General features: G+C 42.0%; 1 protein-coding gene across 1 annotated transcript in view; it reads left to right on the top strand.

Moving 5' to 3' along the window:
• The window catches only part of ITPRID1 (ITPR interacting domain containing 1), a 39,375-nt gene extending 21,764 nt beyond the window's left edge, over window positions 1-17,611 (top strand). The window contains 7 exon segments of the mRNA XM_050331658.1: window positions 9,464-9,729; window positions 14,327-14,426; window positions 16,343-16,441; window positions 16,443-16,470; window positions 16,473-16,562; window positions 16,565-16,632; window positions 16,634-17,611. Coding sequence (XP_050187615.1) covers window positions 9,464-9,729; window positions 14,327-14,426; window positions 16,343-16,441; window positions 16,443-16,470; window positions 16,473-16,562; window positions 16,565-16,632; window positions 16,634-16,729 — 747 coding nt within the window. The 3' untranslated portion in view covers window positions 16,730-17,611.
• Window positions 17,612-22,858: the final 5,247 nt, after the last annotated feature.

Here is a 22,858-nt window from a genome sequence, read left to right as displayed (position 1 = left end):
ATTTGAATCTTGTAAAGGCCTTCTTGTTCTTTCCCATTTCTTACATAAGGGATCTGTCAATGAGAATAAAAGGAAGCTGTAACATTTTAATGCATTTTGTGTCCTTAATAACTCTGGAGGCAAAGTGGTGTGGTCCCAGAAAGAAGCAGAGAAAAAGAGCAAAGTAAAAAGCAAAGTTGTGAAATGATGAATCTTCAAACTTCTCTGTATCTTTTTCCCATCCAGAAAGAAGTTGTCTGTTTTCCTCAGAGAAGTCCTCTGGAAAGACAATTTACTTTTGCACCTCTTGAGAATACCTGTCTGCTTCATTTTGCCTTGATGTATCTCACACACTTGTATATGTCGAAGCCCAGCAATGGATATAAGGATGGAAATTCAGAATGTGGTGATGCTGTGTTCACAGTACAGAAACCAGATGGGCAGCAAAGAAGGGATGACTGGTAGACTTTTGAAATGGTTTCTGCAAGGTTGTGCCACCCAGCAGTACTGTCAGGATACCCTTCCTGCAGTTCTCAGGTCTAGCAGCATCCTAAAAGCTTTAGGGGGTTGTACAATTTTTAGTGAGAAAATTTCTAAAAATCATCGCACATTTATGACATTTTGTTGCCTGTGTATGTCATATTTTAGGTCCTACTGCAGCAGGCTGATTCATCCTAGTGGGAAAGGATATGCACATACTGCATAGTGAAGGCAGATGGGCCAGTGAAATTTATCAAACCTGCTGTTGTTTAAATCACAGGGGAAAAAAATCGTAAAATATCTTAGGTATCCAGGAGGACAACCAAATACTTAAAAGAGAGAGACTGCTTTAGATCATGATAGCCTTTCACACAAGAAAAATTCTGAAATTAAATCTAATTGTTCAGAAGTTGTACTGAGTCCTTGAAAGGACTCTTCTAGTATTTCCATCTCTGCCTTTTCTTCCCATGCTCTCAACAGAGCACAGGAGGATCAGAGACTGTGTCACAGACCTCCCTGCTGCTATACTAATTGTTCCAGTTGACAGCATGATCCTTTGAACTTGCTGCAAAATTCAAAATCCAAACAGCACGTCCAGCTCAGGCTTTGAGGCAGCTTTGTGAGAACATCCATGCTTTTTCTGATGGCATCACTTTGCTTTGAGAGGATTAATTCACCTCATTGTTGGTGGCACCTCTAAGAAGAGGATCTTTAATGTTATCCTGAATGCTCTGAAGAACATCACATGATTCCTGTTCCAAATATCTTCTACATGCTTCTCAACTACTAGCTGATACTTAACATTTTTCCTTGGCAAAATATCACTGACAAAGAGAGGCAAGTTCACTAAGTCTGACACTCTTAGACTTAAACAGGGTTAATGGCTATTACCATTGAAACAAAGCCATTGTAATTGTTTTTTGATCTCCACAAAGTAACACCCAAAATTCAATACCTACTCTGGCTAACCAATTGCTTTGGGCACTGCTGACCAGGCAGAAGTTGCAGCACGTAGCAAAAACATGCAGGCTTGTCCTGGTTCCAGATAGAACGAGGTTAATTTTTGCAGCAGCCAGGAGGGACACAGCCAGGACCCTGAGGTAATTCAACACCACCTTCCAACATTCGACATGTGCAGAGGTGATGGAGGCAAGTAGGATTTTTCCAGTTTTGCCAGGATGTGCAGGGTGTGCCATCAGGTGGCATCAGGTTCCATGCAGTGAGCCGTGGTTGTCTTGTACACTGTGCTATTAGTGCTAGTGTTGTTATGGCTCATTTTCTTATTTTGTTGCTGTTTCTAGTAAATTGTTCTTATCTAAACCTGTGATCTTTACCTTTTTGTGCCTCTAATTCTCCTCTCCATTCTGCCAGGGGTTGGGGGCAGGGGATGGGGGGGCAGAGGGGCTGGAGAGTAAGTGAGCAAGCAGCACATGGTCTGGGTTTCAGAGGGAACACTAAATTGGGAAATTCCATTCCTAAACCACAAAAGGGTTTTTCACTCATTTTTGTCAAAGGTCTCTGTAAAGGTTGCTGGAAGCCATCCTGCCTTTCGTGAGGTTGTCTCAGTTGCAGAGAGCCCTATGAGGCTCCCTGTGATCACTTATTTTTTATTCATTAGCTCTGCAGCTGCCACTGGGAGCAGTTGTGATGTAATGTGATCTAAAGTGTAGGCTGATGACATTCAGCTCTACCTCTCATTTTCATCAGAAGCAGACACAACCATCACCCGTCTCTCCTAACATTTGGCAGTAGCACAAATCTGATTTAAAGACAATTGCATGAAGCTCAGTTGAAATAAGATGCAAGTGATACTGACTCCCAAGGAAAAGTAGGACGAGGACCTGTCAAAGTTTGAAGCTGTTTCATCAGCTGAGGGAAAATAAAGGACTGCAATTTCAGGTTTTGTCTAGATTCATCACTACGACCTCCCAAACTGCAGAAACATAGAATCATAGAATCAACCTGGTTGGAAAAGATCTCTGAGATCATCAAGTCCAACCCTTGATCCAACACCACTGTGGTTACTAGACTATGGCACTAAGTGCCACATCCACTCTCATCTTAAAAACCTCCAGGGATGGAGAATCCATCACTTCCCTGGGTAGACTGTTCCAATGATTGATTACCTTCTCTGTAAAGAATTTCTTCCTAATAGCCAAACTAAACTTCCCCTGCCACAGCTTAAGATCATGCCCTCTTGTCCTAGTGCTGGTTACCTGGGAGACTGATGCCCCTCTGGCTCCAACCTCCTCTCAGGTAGTTGTAGAGAGTGATGAGGTCACCCCTGAGCCTCCTCTTCTCCAGGCTAAACAACCCCAGCTCCCTCAGCCTCTCCTCATAGGACTCATGCTCCAGTCCCTTCACCAGCCTCGTTGCTCTTCTCTGGACCTGCTCCAGCACCTCAATATCCTTCCTGAACTGAGGGGCCCAGAACTGAACACAGTACTCCAAGTGTGGCCTCACCAGTGCTGAGTACAAGGGAAGGATCACTTCCCTGCTTCTGCTGGTCACACTGTTCTTGATGCAGGCCAGGATGCCATTGGCCTTCTTGGCCACCTGGGCACACTGCTGGCTCATGTTCAGCTTCCTGTCAATCCAAACTCCCAGGTCCCTTTCTGCCTGGCTGCTCTCCAGCCACTCTGTGCCCAGCCTGTAGCGCTGCAGGGGGTTGTTGTGACCAAAGTGCAGGAATCTCTTCCCATTGGAATCAGACCATCTCTCCAGCTTTTCCCTCTGCAGAGTCCTCCTGCCTTCCAGCAGATCCACACTCCCCCCCCAGCTTAGTGTCATCTGCAAATTTACTAATGGTACACTCGATCCCTTCATCTAAATCATCAGTAAAGATGTTAAAGAGGACTGGGCCCAGCACTGATCCCTGGGGGACACCACTGGTGACCGGCCGCCAGCTGGATGCAGCCCCGTTCACCAGCACTCTCTGGGCCCGGCCCTCCAGCCAGTTCTTAACCCAGCAGAGAGTGCCCCTGTCCAAGCCATGGGCTGCCAGCTTTTCCAGGAGTATATTATGGGAGACAGTATCAAAGGCTTTGCTGAAGTCCAGATAGACACATCCACAGCCTTCCCCTCATCTACCAGGCAGGTCACCTGATCAAAAAAGGAGATCAGGCAGGTCAGACAGGACCTGCCCTTCCTAAATCTATGCTGGCTGGGTCTGATCTCTTGTCCATCCTGTAGGTGCTGTGTGATTGCACTCAGGATGATCTGCTCCATAACTTTGCCAGGCACTGAGGTCAGGCTGACAGGCCTGTAGTTTCCTGGGTCCTCCTTTCAGCCCTTTTTGTGGATTGGCGTGACATTCGCCAACTTCCAATCTTCTGGGACCTCCCCAGTGAGCCAGAACTGTTGATAAATGATGGAGAACGGCTTGGCAAGCTCTTCTGCCAGCTTCCTCATCACCCTAGGATGGATACCATCTGGTCCCATAGACTTGTGAGGATCCAAGTGGCTCAGCAGGTCACTGTTTCCTCCTGGATTACAGAAGGGCTATTTGGCTTTCTGTCTCTGTCTACCAGTTCCAGAAGCCAGTTGTCCTGAGGACAACCTGTCTTACTGTTGAAAACTTAGGCAAAGAAGAGGTGTTAAGTACCTCAGCCTTTTCCTCATCTTTGGTGACTATGTCCAATAAAGAATGGAGGTTTTCCTTGTCCCTCTTTTTGCTATTGATGTATTTGTAGAAGACCTTCTTGTTATCCCTAACAGAAGTGGTTAGATTGAGTTCAAAGTGTGTCTTTGTCTCTCTAATTTTCTTTCTACATGACCTAACTATATTCCTAAACTCTTCATGAGTAGACAGCCCTTTTTTCCATAGTCAGTAAGTTCTCTTTTTTCCCCAAATTTCCTTTAAAATCTCTCTGTTCAGCCAAGCTGGCCATCTTCCCTGCTGGCTCACCTTTCAGTACACTGGGACAGCCTGCTCTTGTGCATTCAAGACTTGCTTCTTGAAGCATGTCCATCCCTCCTGGACCCTTTTGTTTTCAAGGGTTGTTTCCCAAGGTACCCTTTGAACCAGTCTTTTGAGCAGGCCGAAATGTGCCCTGCGGAAGTCCAGGGTAGAAATTTTATTGATGACCCTCTTTGCATCCCTGAGTACTGAAAACTATTATTTCATGGTCACTGTGCCCCAGACAGCCTCCGACCACCACATCACCCACCAGCCCCTCTCTGTGAACAGCAGGTCTAGCGGGGCCTAACCCCTGGTAGGCTCATTTACCAGTTGAAGCAAGAAGTTACCCTTTATACATGATTTATCACAGAGAACTGACTACAGTGTTCTCTCTTTTCCTGTCAAATTCACCTCTTAGATTACTCATTTATACTTTTACCATTTCTAGGGCAATGTGTTCTTGTGTAAGACAGGCAGGAGATGACGGGAAGCTCTGACTTGCAAAGTAGGCAGCCACCTTGCTCTTGAGCATAGCAGTTTGCAGGGGTATGTCTGCTGCTCTTAGCAACAGCTCCAGCCAACCTGTTAAACAAAGTTTCCAGAGTTGTGGACCAAATTATACTAGGGATATCCTTGAAAGAGGCAAAGGAGGATGTGAAGCACAGTGTGTGCACTTCCAGTGCCCCTGGAACTATGCACGTGTCTCCTGCTAATGATGACTGTGACAAACAGACCCCAGTGATAACCATATAAAGAATTGCAGGCTGAACAAGGAGACAAAGTAAAATATCAGTTGCTGACACTTGACATATGTGCTTCCTGGCCCTGTCTCCCATCCTTGAGGTGCAGTATATGTTCGCTTGTGTCCCACTTGAGGTGAATGCAGTCATGTGAATTGCAAGGCTTTCCCCTCTTTTTCACAATGAATTTGGCTTCATCCTCACAAAAATAGAAGTATACCTGAAGTTCCCTGTATGCCGGTGGTAGCCAAAGTGATAGGGAGAAAAACGCTGGAGACTGGGTGAGAGCTGGGGTTTTGACAAGCAGAAGAAAATACCTGATAGGAGCAAGGTTTTGCTTACAATGCAAGTTCTTCTGGGCATAGACTATTCCTTTGTTGCATTCTTTCTGTGTCCATCAGCACGATGGGGCACAATTAATAATAGAAATTGCATTTTGTACAGTTTTTTTTAAATATATTTTTACCCAGTCACAGTGTGTGTTGATGATTGACATGAAATTCCCCTTCAATTCAAAAGGAGCAAGGGACTGACAAATTTCATAGCTCACCTGAAGAAGAGTAGGAGCTTTTGCCGCATCTGGGGCATTTTGGGGTGTATTATTTATTTTCAAATAATACAACTACTATAATAAGATGGTTTACCTAATTTCTGCTAAAACATATTTGAAAATGAAATTTGGAGAAAGTCATGGGTAAAAACTCTGGATTGTGCTGGATTTTGGAAATAGTTTGTGGTTTATGCACTGCTGCTATCTGGTGGTTATTCCTCTGAAATGCGGCACAATGCCGAGCCGTAGATGTACAGCAAGGAATGGGTCAGCGCTACAGCCCTGTGCCAGTCTGGACTCGGCTCTCTTATGGGCAAGTTGTGAAAAGGTGTATGACATTTGGCTAGAAAATAATTATAAACAAGAGCTTTCTAACCTCAGTTTGCTTGTTTGTCCCCATTTCTACAGTGCGGAAAGTGAATCGGTGTTACAGGAGTTGCAGAGGGGGTATTAAAAAAAAAAATACTAAGAAAAGACTTTTCCTTTGAAATTTCAGTGGCATTACTTGAAATGTTTACTTTCACAGTCAATGACCAATAATTAGTGCAGATGCCTGTGGAGGAGCTACTTCTTTGATTAAGAAAAGACAGTACAGTATGCTGGGAACAGTCAGATTTTATGGAATATTTACATAAGATCAAGGTTTTCCAGGCACATGGGAAATGATATGAATAACAAGATTTCTTCTCCCAAAATGCTAAGAGTTGCACAAAATAATTTCCTCTGGTGTATCAAGGTTGAGTGAGCTTCAGGAAGTCCTGTTTTGGATAACAGCAATAAAAAAAAATAAAAATAGTAATTTGCTGCTTATGCAGAATGCATATTTCCAGTAAAGTTTTATTTGCTATAAATCACAGAATCATGGAATGGCTTGGGTTGGAAGGGATCTTAAAGATCATTTAGTTCCAACTCTCCCTCTGTGGATAGGGACAACTTTCACTACAGTAGGTTGCTCAGAGCTCCATCCAGCCTGGTCTGGAAACCCTTCCAGAGATAGGGTATCTACAACCTTAGACAACTTATTCCAGTGCCTCACAAGCCCCACAGTAAAGAGTTTTTTCCTAATATTTAATATAAGCCTACTGTCTTTCAGTTTGAAGCCATTCTCCTTTATCCTGTCACTACATACTCTTATAAAAAAGTTCCTCTCCATCTTTCTTGTAGGCTGCCTTCAGGTATTGGAAGGAGGCAATTAGATCACTCTGAAGCCTTCTCTTCTTCAGCCTGAACAAACCAAATTCTCTCAGCCTTTCCTCATAGAGAGGTGCTCCATTCCTCTAATCATCTTTGTGTCCCTTCTTTGGACTTGTTCCAACTGATTGATATCCTTCCTGCGCCAGGGACCCCAGAGCTGGATGTAGCACTCCAGGTGGAGTCTCACCAGAGTGGAGTAGAGGAGTAGAATCACCTCCCTCACCCTTCTGTACACACTTTCTTTGATGCAGCCCAGGATACAATTGGTTTTCTGGGCTACAAGCACATGGTGCCAGCTCATACCCAGCCTCTCATCCACTAGCACTCCCTAGTCCTTCTTGGCAGGGCTGCTCTTGATCTATTCATCTCCAAGCTTATATTTATACCAGGGATTGCCTTGACCCTGACACAGGACCTTGTTGGTCTTATTAAACCTCACAGGATTCCCATGGGCCCACTTCTCAAGCTTGTCCAGGTCTGGATAGCATCGTGTCCTGCAGGTGTGTCAACTGCAACACTCGGTGTCATTTGCAAATTTGCTGAGGGTGCACTCAATCCCTTCATTGATGGGTATTAAACAACACTGGTCCCAATACGGAGCCCTCAGAGACACCACTTGTCACTGATGTCCATCGGGACTCTGAGACATTGACCACTACCCTCTGGATGCAACCATCCAACCAAATTCTTATTGGTCTAACAGTCCGTTCATCAAATCCATCACTCTTCAATTTAGAGAGAAGCATGTTGTAGAAAACCAGGTTGCAGAAATCCAGATAAATGTCATTTGTAACCCTCTACTTGTCCACTGACATAGTCACTCCATCATAGAAGGCCACTAGGTTGGTCAGGCAGGACTTTCCCTTGGTAAAGCTGTGCTGGCTGTCTCAAATCACCTCTCTGTCCTCCATATGCTCTATCGTGCCTTCTAGGAGGATCCATTCCATGATCATCCCAGGCATAGAGGTGAGGCTGACAGGTCAGTAGCTCCCAGTGTTCTCCTTTCTGCCCTTTCTAAAGATGGGTACAATGTTTCCCCTTTCCCAGTCACCTGGAACTTCACCTGACCGACCTAACTTTTCAAATATTACAGAGAGTGACTTGGCAACTATATAAGCCTCAGGATTCTGGGATGCCTCTCACTGAGTCCCATAGATTTATGTACATTCAGGTTCTTCAGATGGTCATGAAACAGATCTTTACTTATAGTGGGAGGGACTTTGCTCACCAATTCCCATCCTACTATCCATCCACTCAGGAGGTGTGGGAAGAGAAGTTTCTGTTGAAGACTGAGATGAAAATTGAGTACCTCATCCTTCTCATCCACTGTTACTAGTTTTCCAGCATTGTTTATCAGAGGAGTGCCCTTCTTTGGCCTTCCTTTTCTGGTTAACATATGTGTAGAAGCCCTTCCTGTTATTCTTTGCATCCTTTGCCAAGTTCAGTTCCAGTTTTGCCTTGGCCTTCCTCATCCAATCCCTACACAACTATGCTTCATCTCTATACTCTTCCCAGGTCACCTGTCCTAACTTAACTGTCTATGCATTTGATTCTTTCCCTTTAGGTTTGACCTGCACATGAGCAGTCCAGATTTTAATTTGTGAATTTAAAATTCAAGTTGGCACAAATGCTCTTGCATTTGAAGTGTCTGTGCTTGTGCTTCTCCATATACTTAAATGATGTAGAAAACAGGCACTGATGTACATTAATCAATGTTAATGTGATTCAGGAGGTTATTCTATGCTAGCTCACATCATTGCCAGGGGTGGTGGAAAGGAACCTCTTCCAGGGAGAAGGGCTTCCTTCCAATCAAGCATGGTTGGTGGATGGAGCAGTGGAGTAACACTGGTTCTGAGCTGGAGGGAACGGTGGGGGTAACATGGCAGAGGGGGCAGTTGAGTATTGTCTGTTGTCGGGGGTTTCTGCAGTGAGTTTCTTTTCTTGTACCCTCTGTAATTAGTATTGCTGCTATTACTGTTTGTCTTCTTATTTCATTGCTGCTTCTGGTAAATTTTTCATATCTCAACCTGTGATCTTTACTTTTTATGCCCCCAATTCTTCAGCCTTCCACAGTGGGGAGGGGTGGGAGGAGGGGAGGGAATGAATAGCAGCATGGTCTCAGTGGGAGAACCAAACTAAGGGCTACCATTCCCAAACCATGGAAACAGGACATGTTAAAGAACAGTGTTGGTATGTGGAAATGGTCAGCAAAAATGATACCCCACTTGCAGTGAATGAGGTGACAAAAGTGCAGAGGTTCTACAAAATGGATGATGATTCAAAAAATACAAGATAGTCCCTGTGCTGCTTTAAAGGTAAACTGGCAGGAGAAATGAACTCAACTCAAAAGAGATTACGAGTCTGAATTACAATTTAATAAAAATAATACAATAAATACAATTATGCAAACAAACAATTGGTTTTAACTCACAAAAACCCAGGGCTCAGCAGCACAAACTGGGAGCAATGCAGCTTCAAGATGTTCTTTGCATGTATCTCAGAGGCCTCCCCCCTGCCTAGTGAAAGAGCCTGGATTCAGTTAATCTGAAGAATAAGAGGCTGGTATCATAGAGGAGATGTTAGGTGCTGACAAACAGAACAGGGAGACACTGTCCAAAGGGTGAAATGGCTTCTTCTCTTCTGAAATCTGTTACTGTTCAGATATCTTCAGGGATGGAGTTTATGTCAAGAGCGAAGGGCACAGAACAAAATTCTCCTCTCAGTGAGACCCTTTCTAGGGATGACACTGTGGACTTTTCCAACACCTTAGCACACTGTTCTGACAGTGGCCGTCTCATACAGTCAGACCCAGAGGCTTCAAAGGATGGTGTGAAGTAGATCACTAAAGCATTCAACCAAACTGATATCCCTGCCAGAAAACTCAGGTGGCCACTCCTGCTTTGTCTACCCCTAAATACCTGACAAAAGCATACTCAGGACACTGCAGTGCATAATCTTGCTCTGGTGTGTGCATATACAGCTGACACACTTATGAGCTGCCTTTTCCTTTCCTCTCTTCCCGTGCTTGCTTTCTTAGTGATACATATCCAGGGAATGTAATTGCAAAAATGAATGGGGAAAGGAACATTCCCTTCTGAGAAAAAACAGCAAACACATCTGTGTACCTTCAGTTTTGTTAAGCTGCTTCTTTCAGTAACTTATGTTCAATCTTAAAATTCTTACTGTGAACTAGGAGGTAAAGTTTACAGTCAAATGAGCTAAGAGGTGTGATTGAGTTTCAGTGAGTTTCTGTGAATTGGCTGAGTTGAGTTAATAAATAACTTACTGGACTGCAGAAAATGCAAGGTAACATGGTTTAGTGTAATCCTTTTATTAAAAGATAACTCCTTTAGGTTATATTACTTAGTGCTTATTCAAGACTAGCTGTAAACACTCAGATATATACCATGAGCCAAATTGCTATAAATCAAAATTAATTGTGACTTCTCAGAACCTCAAGCCCTTTACTCTGGTAGAATAAGAAGCTTGCATCAAATCTGATGTCCCATAAAATTAATATCTTCAATAAAAATACCACTAGTAAAAAGTCAGCAGGTGTTTTATTTCTTTGTTCAGATTTGCTGAGTTCCTAAAAGTTGTGAAAGATTCAGTATGTGTTGGGGAAGAAAACAAGGAAGGGAGTCAGGAGTGACTTTTGCATCCTGAGAAAAAAGTGGAAGGAGCAGAATACCTCCTGCTACTTTGCAGGCCTTTCCATTTTCTCTCTTCTACTTGCTCTTCATAAGAAAATGCAACTTAAATTGTTGTACAAATTGAGGAAGAAAATGATTAGGCAGAAGTTCCAGAAAGTAAAACTGGTGAATTTTATGCTGCTACATCATTGAGTACATGTATCTGCAATGTCTTTTCTTTGAACAGTGTATTAGAAAATATACTTTTTGACAGCTATCTTTCTGTTTCCAGAAGATGGCAGTCAGTATCTTATGTAGGACTGAGAAGCCCTTTCTCATTGATTCATTACTATTTTCTCACTCTTATAGTGGTGGTTAATGGTGATTTGACTTCTCTAGTATGTGGACACGCAATTTGGGAGGAGCAGTGTTTGCACCATACCATTCTCCAAAATCTATCCTTAGGGATACAGCTCCCTATCCAAGTCTCTGTGCACTAAGTGAGTGAATTTAGTGAATATCAGTCACTATGCTGAGATTACACACGTGCCTACTTTTTGTTGCAGGTCATGTAGTTTCTACATCTTTTACTGAGAGGATTGCTCAGATTACATCCCATTTACCAAAGGCATGCACGGGGTATGCAACTGCCATGGAGCAACTGTTAAACAGAAAATTTCTCCTGTTTACAAGCATCTTACATTAAACAAGGCCTTGCAGGAGAGTAGTCCTGGAACAGTTAGTCCCTGCCTTCCACCTCTGCTAAGCACTAAATTAATCTGTGTGAACTTGTGCTCTGTGATATGCTCAAAGAGTACCTTTCACCGGAGAGCTGCCTGTACCTCAACTATAAGGGCTGGTACGACTTTTTACCAAACTACCCACATTGTGCCTTTTGGACCTTTTGCATGGTGTTTTCCAGACTTCTGTTAAACTTGAGGAATTACCTAGAAATTTTTCTGTGGTCCATCGACTTCCTCCTAGTAACCCAAAGGATAGGAACTCTTCAAGCTCACTTGGGCACACTTTTTTGATGGCTACAAGTCCAAACTGTGCTTGGCTTTGGCAGTCAGTAAAAATCGTATTACTATGTGATCATTGCTCATTTGTACCCTACACACTCCCATCTACTAACAAGAAAACTGCCTGAGGAGCAAGATTAAAGTTTGGTGTGGGTGGCAAATGGGCAACTAGCCAACATTTTGAGTGCTGAGTCACCATCCCTGGAGATATTTAAAAGTTTTGTAGATGTGGCACTTAGGGACATAGTTTAGTGGTGGACATGGCAATGCTGGGTTAGTGGTTGGACTTGATGTTCTTAAAGGACTTATGCAAACTAAATGATTCTGTGGTTCTATTATTAAGAGCACCAGTTGTGCTGCACAGGGAGCAGACACTCAGGAGAACTCACCTCCACTGCAGTCACAGGACTGGCCCTATCTGACTACTGATGGTCCCTAATTAGCCCTTTCTGTGCAATCTCTTTACAGTTTGGGCTAGACTTTTTAATTTACTGCTACAGGATGGTTTGTCCCAGGGTCACATACATCAGGAATATGCCTGACATAGCAGCTGCATTGAAATGGAGATTGAGAATGAGGTTTCTCAAGTACATGGGGAACATCTTTTGCCCTCTGGCTGAAGCTGATCTCCTAAAAGGAAGGGCTTCATCATATTTCAAGACTTGCTGGGACTGAGGAACCGTTCAAACACACATACATGAAGAGATCATCAAAGGACATGAATCAAAGGCAGGAATCTAAAGAGACTGGGCATTTCTATGTTTTGCAAACATGCGTCTTTCTTAGTTTATGCAGATTTCTACACTGTCTTCCCACTGCTTAGAGGACACCAAAATATGCTAAGATGGGAACATGTCAAACACTCTCTTGCACTCAGAGCAGTTGCAGTCTGATAGGGAAGCATGCTTTCAGGAAAGTGGTACTGTCTTCAAAATAATTTGGGTGAGGCTCTTGGCATTGCTGCCCTGAACAAGGTGTGAAAAGTGAAGAGTAGTCTTTAAGGTGGCTAGAAACAGACAATGACAGACTCCAGTTACAGGATTTATTTCAATGCCACTGGAGGGCTGTCATTGTCCTGTGCTACAAATTAGTAAATATAAAATTTGCCTATACTTTGCCCATGCTATTTCCTGTCCATTCCTGCTCATTCATCTCCCCTGGCTTGAGAAACTCCTAGTGTAAATGACTACATCAGAGTAGATGTAGATGATAAATTATACTAGATACCTTCTCTCAATGAAGAGTAATGGTGACATTTATGGCATAGATCCTCTGGCCTATTACAGATGTCTACATTTGGATCAGAACAACTGCTCTGTTGCAGAACTTGCATGTATATCTACTGTGGTGAATGTCTGCTCCAGGGTAGATAAATCCAATTCTAGCTTTCTAACTGGTAATAGATGAGAAACTATCAGTGTAATACTTAGCAGAATCCATTATTAAAGTTACTTTTTCTTTTCATATTTCTTATTTATCTTTCCTCTCTTCCCTTGTGTAACAATCAGATAATACAGAAATGCCAAAAGTAATGTTCTGCCATCTGACATTTCTGCATGTCAAAACTTCCTACCAAAAATTCTCTGTCATCTTTCCTGCCAGATGCCCTTACCAGAGTTTCTCACTGAAGTTTTCCTGTCAAAAGCTCCTGCTATTGTTTATGGTTATCATATCTCTTCAAACTTCTGAATAGGGCTACATACCAAGAAAGCTCGTACAACCTCCTTTAAACCATATAAAAGTTGAGGAAAAATTTTGGAAAATCAAAGAGAGGAAAGGGAGAGAGAACTCTGTAGCCGAGAATTTCTCCCTGCCTCTCCTTCACCTTTTCTCTGCCACCGCATGCTGCCTGCCTACCACCGGAGACTGAAACTCTGCTGGCCTGGAGAAGAACTGACACCCACTATGCCACATGCGTGAGTTATACATTATCCTTCTACCATTATTGAGGGCGGAAAGGTGCTGCTAATCAGGACCCTGCATGGCCTGGGACTCCTCTTAAACGTAAGCGGCAAAGCCACGCATCCTGGCTGCATTCCAGAAAACTAAGCTGCTAAGACCCTACCCCTCCCCCCTTTCCTTCCCCCCCCCCTTCCTCTCCCTCCCCTCCCTTAGCTAAGAGACAGAGGAAAAAAAAAAAAGGCGTAAACTGTTCCTCCTCCTCCCACCCATCCTCCGACCCGAGCTCGGCAAAAAGGTGGATTTGTGATAACTTTCCTATACTTCTAAAAGTAATCTTAGCTTTTTCCAATTTTTTCTTAATTTTTCCTCTTCCTCTTTGCATCTCTTAGCAATTAATAAAATAAAAATATCGGGTTTTGGTATCAACAGATAACTTTGTGTGAGTTTAAATTTTGCTGAGGGAAATATCTGAATCTGAAGTTCTTTCTTTAGTATTTATGCAGATTCTAACACCTTGCTCCCTCTTTCTCATTTTAAAAACAGTTTCCAACTTCCAGTGGACAGAAATTTAGCCTATCTTTAATCCATAAGAATTCATCCTGCTGAAATAGAATGTCTGATAACAGTGCGGTAATATCAGAATTTGGTACATTGTGTCAGACCTTTGATCAAAGTCCTTTTCCCCTCCAATGGCAAAAATTACATTTTCATGGCTCTGCAACTACATGTTTAATTTTGAAACTGGAATGATGAAAGAAATGAGAGTCAAGCAGACAAGCACTGTTATTTATTATTTTGTAAGGTATCCTGTGATCATGAATAAAAACAAGACTGCAACAGAGTGGGATACAGGCATTGTGCTGAGACTGAGAAAGAGGAGAGTGTTTACTGCTCACTCTAATCTGCTTTCACTGTTGTCCCTACAGGGAGGAAAGCAGATACCTGCAACTCTTGCAGTGAGCCATTTGTCAGGAAATTTCAGAGTTAGAGTTTCAGCTGAAGGATCAAGCTTGTCAAGTCCTTATAGTATGTTGCACAACCACTGCTTTGGATTACGTAGGACGAGTTTAAAGTATGTCCTGCTATTCAGTGTTCAAAGTGCTAACTCTGAGGTACATCTGAGAATTCTTTCAGTGCCAAGAGGAGGATTTCCAAATACAAGACTTACAGTTATCCTATTTGACACTCTTTCTCCTTGGCTATGCTACTTGAACTCAGTTACACAGGAAAAGCAACGATAAAAGTGTTTCAATCTTAGCCTGTTCTTGATTTCCAGAAAAAGATGACAGGCAGTCAGCCTACATAATTATTGGAAAATGGTTACTGGCCTGGTTCTTTTCTAGACCAGCTCTCTATTTGATAAGAAAGGTAAACAAATGATGGTTGGGGAGACTTGTCTTTTGATTCTTCCTGGACAGGCTTGGATTAGAGAGTCACAAAAGCACAGCATAGTTAAGGTTGGAAGGGACCTCTGGAGAGCTAGTCGAACACTCCTGTGAAGGCAGGGTCGACTAGAGCAGATGACACAGGAATGCATCCAGGTCTGTTTTGACTGTCTCGAGAGGGAGACTCCGTGACCTCCCTTGTGCAGCCGGTTCCAATGCTCTGCTAGCCTCAATGAAAATAAGTTTTTCCTCATATTGAGGTGGAACTTCTTGCATTTTAATCTATGGCCATTGCTCCTTGTCTTCTTGCTGGGCACCACTGAAAAGAGTCTTGACACCGTTCTCTTGACAAGCTCCTATGAGATATTGTATGTATTGACGAGATCCCCTCTCAGTCTTCTCTGGACTAAACAGGCCCAGCTCCCACAGTCTCTCATTGTAAGAGAGATACTCCAGAAAAGATTGCAATGGTGTAACACTCCAAGCCCCAGAGCCACAAGCTCACGGGCTTAGTCAGGAGTTTTACTTTAAAATATATGTATATAGGGTTCTTGAATACCTTGAGATAGTGTCAAAAGAATAAGACACGGACTTATTCCGAAGAGGTACTATAATTCAGGGGAGAAAATAGGGGAACTTGCCAAAAGTTCAAGGCATCACACAAACTAGACAAAATGTTCTGCCACAATACTGATGCAGCACATACTAATCCACAAACTTAAGTCAAAACCCAATCCCTCCAACTTTAAGCTACCTGAGGCATCAAGAAAGGAGCAAAGAAAGAGAAGAAGAGGGATCAAGAAGAGAGACGAAGCAGAAAGAGGGAAGGACAGATTACATAGCTATCACTGGAACCTTGTGGAAGACCAGTTCTCACATGTTCAGACAGCAGGGCAACGACCAAGTGGCAAACATACGCCTTTGGTTTTATCTGCTCTGGTCCTTGTGGCCAACCCCCCCCAGCCAGGGCCTCTGGCCAACAAACCATTCTGGGGCCCCAGGCCAGGGTGAGGGGCAGTGATCTCACTGTCCCTGAGAATTCGAGGCTGGATTAGGGACTCCAGGAGGAGTGCCGTGTTGAAGTTTTCCCAGGCTACTTTTAACCAACAGCTGCTTTGGGGCTTCCCAAGTGAGTTCCGGGGGCCTGCCACGAGGGATACGACACCATCTCACCTCCGTGAGGTTTGCCCCATCCTTCCCCCTCCACATACACACACACAAATACGCACCCGCCCCCCCACACACACACCCACTTACACCCCCATCAAGGTGGTTCCAACCCAACAGTTGTCTAACAACAGGTGTCTAACAACAAATGGCCAGACTGAAGTCTGTTAGCAGATTTTCCATTAGGCAATTAGATCTATCTGTTGGAATAAAATGTCTTTTAGGCTTTTCTCCTCCTTTTTATGACAATATATTAGTTGCTAGATATTTCATGCCTTCCTCAGACTAAGCAGAAGTAGGCATGCTTCATATACTCTTGTGTATCCTGCTTGATTCCATTTATTATATTTTTATTACTGCATTATGCTTTTCCTTCTATTTTCTCTGCAGCAGCTGGACAAATTACTCACAGAACAATTCCATCTGTTTTCTGAGCTTATACTCTTTGACTGGAAGGAAGAAAGAAAAGCCCAGAAAAAAAAAAGTGTTTCCAGATGCTGCTGACACTGTGCATTGTAGAAGTGCTCAAAAATGGTGCATGGAAGAGCTCCTAGCAAAAACATGACAGCTATAGGCTCCCCCTGTGCCCCACAGTCAGGGGAAACCACAAACAGCTTCCTACCAGGACAACACCTGAGCCAAATTCAGTGAAGTCTGCCCCACAGGAGCTCTCTACCAGTAAAAAAGGAAATAAAAGGACATCTACAAGCAAAAATGGACTTTAAGACATTCATACAGAATAAAGGAGAGGTGTCAGTCTCAGCCTCAAGGTTTTAAGTGGAAGACAATGCTGACCTGCAATGCAATTTTACTATTTTGTGTCTCATTGCCACAGTCTAGATCAGGACCATTTCCTTCTCAGCTGTGCATTTCTCTGAAGGGATGAAGTCAGTGTTTCAGGGCACTCTCAGTCTGCATAGGTAGCACAGGCAGAACTGAGACTGGACCTGCCTTGATATTTCTCAGTAAACTGTGGCAATGATTTAGATGATCCAGAGAGAAGAACATATAAATATGGGGATTGTATTTGTCTTCCTTGAACTTTTAATGCAACTGTTTGACTAATTAGTATTTTCAACCCTCTCATACCCTGTGAAATTAGTAATTTATGAATTCAAATTGTAGACACAATTAACCAATTTTACAAGGACAGTAAAGGCAGTGAATTGCAAGGTTTGCTGGTTTTCTGAAGAAATTTCAAGTCAGCATTTCTGTCTGATCTGATCTCACCATATAACCAGAAAAAATACCTGCCTTTTTTAATACAAAATAAACCTAGAAAATATCTTAGATAGTTCCCTTATAAATTAAGGTCTCTTCCATCTAAACATGTGTCCCAATTTTTAACGGAATGATCATTCTTGGAAGTGAAAATTTAGGATTAAATTCTGTATAAATGTCATGTAAACACCACGGGAGGGAATGCCCTTTATTGTAGTCTTATACTTCTTTATTGTTTTATATTGATACTACCACTGATATTATCAAGCAGAATCAGATTTCTTAGCACACAATTCAAAGAATGAGACCCATAGACAGTGAGGAACATGGGATTGAAAGACTGGAGATAATGTTTTGTCATCTTTCATACCCATTTCTTTTTAAGACTGGTCTTGGTCATTCCCTAAACATACAAAGAAAACAACACCTTTTTCTTTTTTTTTTTCCATATGAAGAAATGTTTCCAAAATTCTTTAGTTAATAATTCAGCAGAAGGAAAAGACTGATGGACAACAGACTTACAGATTTTTCTTTTTTTTTTTAATAATTGTGGCCTTTTTCTTTAAATGCATGGCATATGACAGAAGAAAATTAACAAAATATTGCATTATAGAAAGTTCTCATCACAGCAGTTTCATTTGCAATGACTGACTGGAAAAGCAGGCATTTTTAAAGGATTTTTTGAAGAGAGGTGTGAGGTATTTTGCTATTTTGTGATTACTAAACTTACTATGCTCCTATTAGCAATCACATGGGATAGGGTTGCTCTTTTTAAAGCCATTTAGAAAGAAGAGGAGTGGGCTTATGTTTTGGGAAGGATCAAGAACCTGCAGACAGCCCAGGAAATACTACTAGAAGGTATTCTCCTTATAGTTAGTTATTTCAATAGTCCTTCAGCCAATACTAAATTTCAGGTCCAAAGTACCTTATATAGTCCTAGCTACATTCTAAATTTTAACTTGCTACTAACTGCTTCTGATTAATTTTGTAACGCTGATATCTACCCTCAGTATCAAATCAGAAGCTCATTGACAGTGTACAAATTGTTAAACTGTCAAGCTATTGACTCTGCGAAGTCTCTCAGCTTTCCTCTTCCTTTTCATATTTGCTTCATATAAATCCCATTAAGACCAAAAAGAGATGAGAAGCACAGGGTTTTCTGCATTATAAGCTTGGAATCAGAATCCTGGTTCAGTTTTCTGGGGAGCAGGCAGAGCCTGGATTCATGCGGAAAAACCCTCTCAAGTTTGGATAACAGCAAAGAAATCAATTGGTTCATTTTCAAAGCAGTGCAGTTTTCAATTTAGAGCTTCCCAGACTGTGTGATGTCCTACTGTCTTGTTTGTTTAATGCTCTGAAGGGATCTTAGGTGTCATTTAGGTTTTGGTGTTGCAAATCACAGCTCTGCAAAGGTGCAAATAGAAGTAGCATTTACACTTTTAAAGAGAAAATGGAGTCAAACATGCTGAGCAGCCTCGAGGCTCCTTGCACCTTCACGTTTCCACAGATGTTCAGGGTAATAAAATTATTGGTGGAGAGAGGTACACAACATGGGAACTAACAAAATCCTCTACAGCCTGCTGGGCCATGAATTTTACTGGTTGAAATTTGCCCCTTTCTTGAGACCCAACATGGGATTTGTACACTATTTCCACACTACCAAGTGGTTTAGAGTTTATATGTCAAGGTTTGTGATTATGACAGTATGTTCAGGCAGCATGCAAATGGAAAATGGAAATTTTTGATGGAATAAGCAGTAAATTTGGCATAATATTTTCTCCTTCCACTGGCTTAGAAACTGCACTTGCAGGTATTGTACATTCGCTTGGGGAGGAAAGCAAATAAAGAGAATGGTGAAAGTCATACAAAAAGTGCTGAAGGCCTACTGGAAGAAAGAATGACTAAGAAGCTTCCTTGCCTCAGCCATACCAGTGATTCCTGATTTTTGCAAGAGTCACTTCAACATGACGCATAATTAAAGCTCTGAAGGTATGTGATGCTGCAATTACTATTGGCCTGTCTTATGTCCATGTGTACAGAAGATGCTATTGGCAGGTGGCAGCTGTTCGTACAGGACCATTGGTGCCATTTGAATTCTACAATTCATATTCTCAATGAGGACTGAATATGACTCTTACTAACAAAACTGTTTGAATGACCTCTAGATTGGTATATGCAGTCCAGCTCCTCATTTCAATTTAATTATAAAATAATTTCATGCAAGACATGGATGGGATACGCTTCCCCCATATGAAACACTTACATGCTCACAAATATTGTTACTCTGAATGTGTTTGCATGTATAGCTAGAAAACTTCTCAAACCCTCAATGTTTTTTCAATTGTTAAACTGCAACCCTATTTATAGCAATTAAAAAACATACTAAGCAATGAGAAAATCTTCTGAATAATCCTAGAACACAAGTGGTATTTCACTTCATAAATCCTCCAACCATGTTACAAGGATGGCCGAACTAAGTCTCCTAATGCTGCTATTGAAGACGAGAGAGAAAAGAAAACACACAGCAACTTTGTGATCAGGAAAGTCTAGGGATAGCACTGGTGAGCGTGACAGCCAGCCATGTACCCACTTAACCTCACAATGTTACCAGCTTTTTAAATTCTATCATTTATTTCCCTTTGGGGCAGTCATAAACAAATATGGTGGGAATCTTAATGATGACTCCATAGAATTGATTAAATAATAACATATCTGACTGGGTATCATAATTGCTCTATCTAGATGAAATCACACGAATTAGCTTGCAGGCTCATATCTTGGGGAAGGGGGACCACATTGCTTATGAAAAATATTAGTACTAAGATGTGGGAACAAGCTGAGTTAGCCTGCACCTGCATCTAGTTAATTAGAAACAAAAAGGAGGATCGACCTCGACTGGTGTTTTGACAGTGCTGTGTTCTCAAAGCGGAACACAGCTTAATGGTCTGCATGGTTTTCTCATGGCTGAAAACAGTCACAACATGATACAAGAGGGAATGTGTGGGATCAAAACACCACTTTAGCAAGATCCTGGCAATTCTGGTTAACTAAAAGGCAACACCAGGTGCTATTTACAAAAGAACCCTAATAAAGGGGAAATGCAGAGAGAGATCTGCAGAGAAATCCTGAAATTGAATTCTGTGTGTGCAGCCTCATTTCTTCATTGCCCATAACTAAGCAGTTTCAAATTTGAAATCTGAAGAAAACTGACCACATGACACTGCAGGACTTCTGACAAAAACATAAAACCAAAAAAATAATAAGAAAGAAATGGAAGTATTTCAGCAAAAGGATGTTTCCCTATTTTACATCTCTAAAACTGAAGTAGGTAGAACCATTGGCTCTGTTTCACAGGACTGATGAGGCTTCACAAAGGTCTGTGCAATATAGATCAGACCAGCTATGGGAAAGGAGAAGATGCATAGGGTTACAGCAGTGTTCTTTTCCTTGCTCTCTGGTACTCTTTCACTATCTCTTGCCTGTAGAAACCTAAAAATTATGCCTGAAACTCTCTATTAAAGGCTCAGCAATTCCTTTGCTCTGGTCACACTATCTGAAGTGCAAGGGCAACATGCAGCCTCAACAAAGCAGGACAGAGGAAAGGAGTGGGACAGGCAGGGGAAGGTAAATTAAAAATGGTTCCCTAATAAAGAAGAAAATTCAGAACCTAATGACTGCTTTAGCCTACCTGAATTCAGTAGCAATTTGTGTCATTTGGATTTTACTTCTTTTGTCATTGTCTTTTGCCTTCACTGGCTTTCCCTGATCCCTGTAAATCTTTAAAACCTAAAGCTAAAAGAGGCTGCATTGCACATCAGCTTGAATATTGATTTTGCTGGAAAGTATAAAATCTAGTGAGATAATAAGGAAATCCATCTAAGGTACCCTGCCAAAGGCTCCCATTAGTTGCTTTATCAGGCATCAATTCAAGAGCATCACATGAATAAACATCAGAACTTCTCTGGCATGTTAATACATCTGTTTCCTTACTGTCAAGTCTGGCAATAGACTCCAAGGAAAGTACTGTCTAGGGAATTCAGTCCCTTTAAATCTAAGGAAGATTTGTCATAGAAGAAAGCAGAGCTCAGAAGTGGGGATGTGACAGTCAAATAATATGAGCACAGATGCTTTAAACGTAGGGTTGACCTGTGATGGATGCACAGCCCACCTCTACCCAATCTTGCATCCTAGTGCATGGTGCTAGGGTGACCCAGGTCAGGCTCAGAGCTTCCACTGTGCAGGACTGGAATTTATGTCTTGAAAAAAACCAAAAAGCCTCAAATCTTGACCTCAAGCAACAAAAGTATACTGATTCTGAGCTCCTAGATATGAACGCCTTTCTGCTCTAGGGCTACCAGGGTGACAAGAACCCGATACCTTATTTCAGGCTGTACCATGTGTCTTTTCTGTGACAAGAGTCTTTTTCTTTACCCTGTGGGATCTTTATTCCTGTCATAGCTTCTTTCTGTCTTATCTAATGAGGTTTTAAATTCCTCGCAGATAATCCATTCTGTCCTAATACGTTCGTACACTGCCTGGCACAATAGGGGCCTAATATCAGTTGGGACCTTTATTTTCTGCTGTGATAATAATTTTATGAGAAGACTTTAATTAAGATTTATTGCTCCTTAAGAAAGCTGCACTGTCACTTTATAAGGCTATCGAACTGTTTTAACTCCTTCTGCTCCAGAAACAAGGTTTTGGTCTTCCTTGTAGAATGGGATATGGGTAAGAAGAGGCTCAAGCATGAACAAGAGGCAATTTTGTTATTGAATGGGAAAATTCAGAATCAGAACATCTGAGACTTTCAGGTATTGAAGGAAAGTGAAACAACACTGATCACACCTCTCTGGAGAGGCACATTTGAATTCATCCAACTTCGTTTCATTCTTTTCCATTGTCTTTCAATGGATGAAGTACTTGCTCAGTTAGCACAGATCACAACTAGTAAGCAGGACACAGTTGTGTCCCATTGGGGCTATTCAACTTTGATATGGGAAACATTTATTACCATGACAAATAACAGAATACAGGCAGCCTTTTCCTGATTTCTTACTCTCCCACCCCTAAAATACAAAAGTCTGGTAGGATAGTAGAACTTATGGTTAATGACAGTCACAAAAGTAGTGATGAGGCAAAAAGGAGAGACCAAAAGTTGGAAGATAAGTTGTTTTTTACCCCCTTACCTCCTATCCTAAGGGAGCTTAAGGGCCCCCTTGGACCTCAACTGAAGATTCAACACAGATATCCCTTGCATGTCACTGTCAAGCTCTGGCCTTGTCACCTGCAAAAAACTTGTGCAAATACATGAACAGCTAAAACACGACAGTTCTTCTGTGTTCTTTGCTTAACCAGCTGCCTCTAGGAATGACTGCAGTCAGTATTTATTAGAAGGATTTTAGATAAAGCAAACATCTGCCAAGGGTGGCAGGCTGTTAGAAGTCATGAAAAGGAACAGGATGATGGTCCCAGGTGGTGAAGAAAACTGTGGCGCTCACTTCAGTGTTCTGGTACTCTACACCATTTCAATTACACTGTACAAATTCTTGGGAAAATGCTTTAGGTCAGTTCTTAGTCTGCATCTATAGTAAGATGCACCTTCCACGACAAGTAGAGTTTCCTTTACAACAGTCAACTTAAGTCAAGCTATTGTAGACCTACTATGAAACAAAGTGTGTATGTGAA

Source organism: Myiozetetes cayanensis, unplaced genomic scaffold, assembly GCF_022539395.1.
Source record: "Myiozetetes cayanensis isolate MyiCay16 unplaced genomic scaffold, myiCay2020 scf1, whole genome shotgun sequence".
NCBI classification, from domain to species: Eukaryota; Metazoa; Chordata; class Aves; order Passeriformes; family Tyrannidae; genus Myiozetetes; species Myiozetetes cayanensis.
This window is presented reverse-complemented; position numbering and strand designations above follow the sequence as displayed.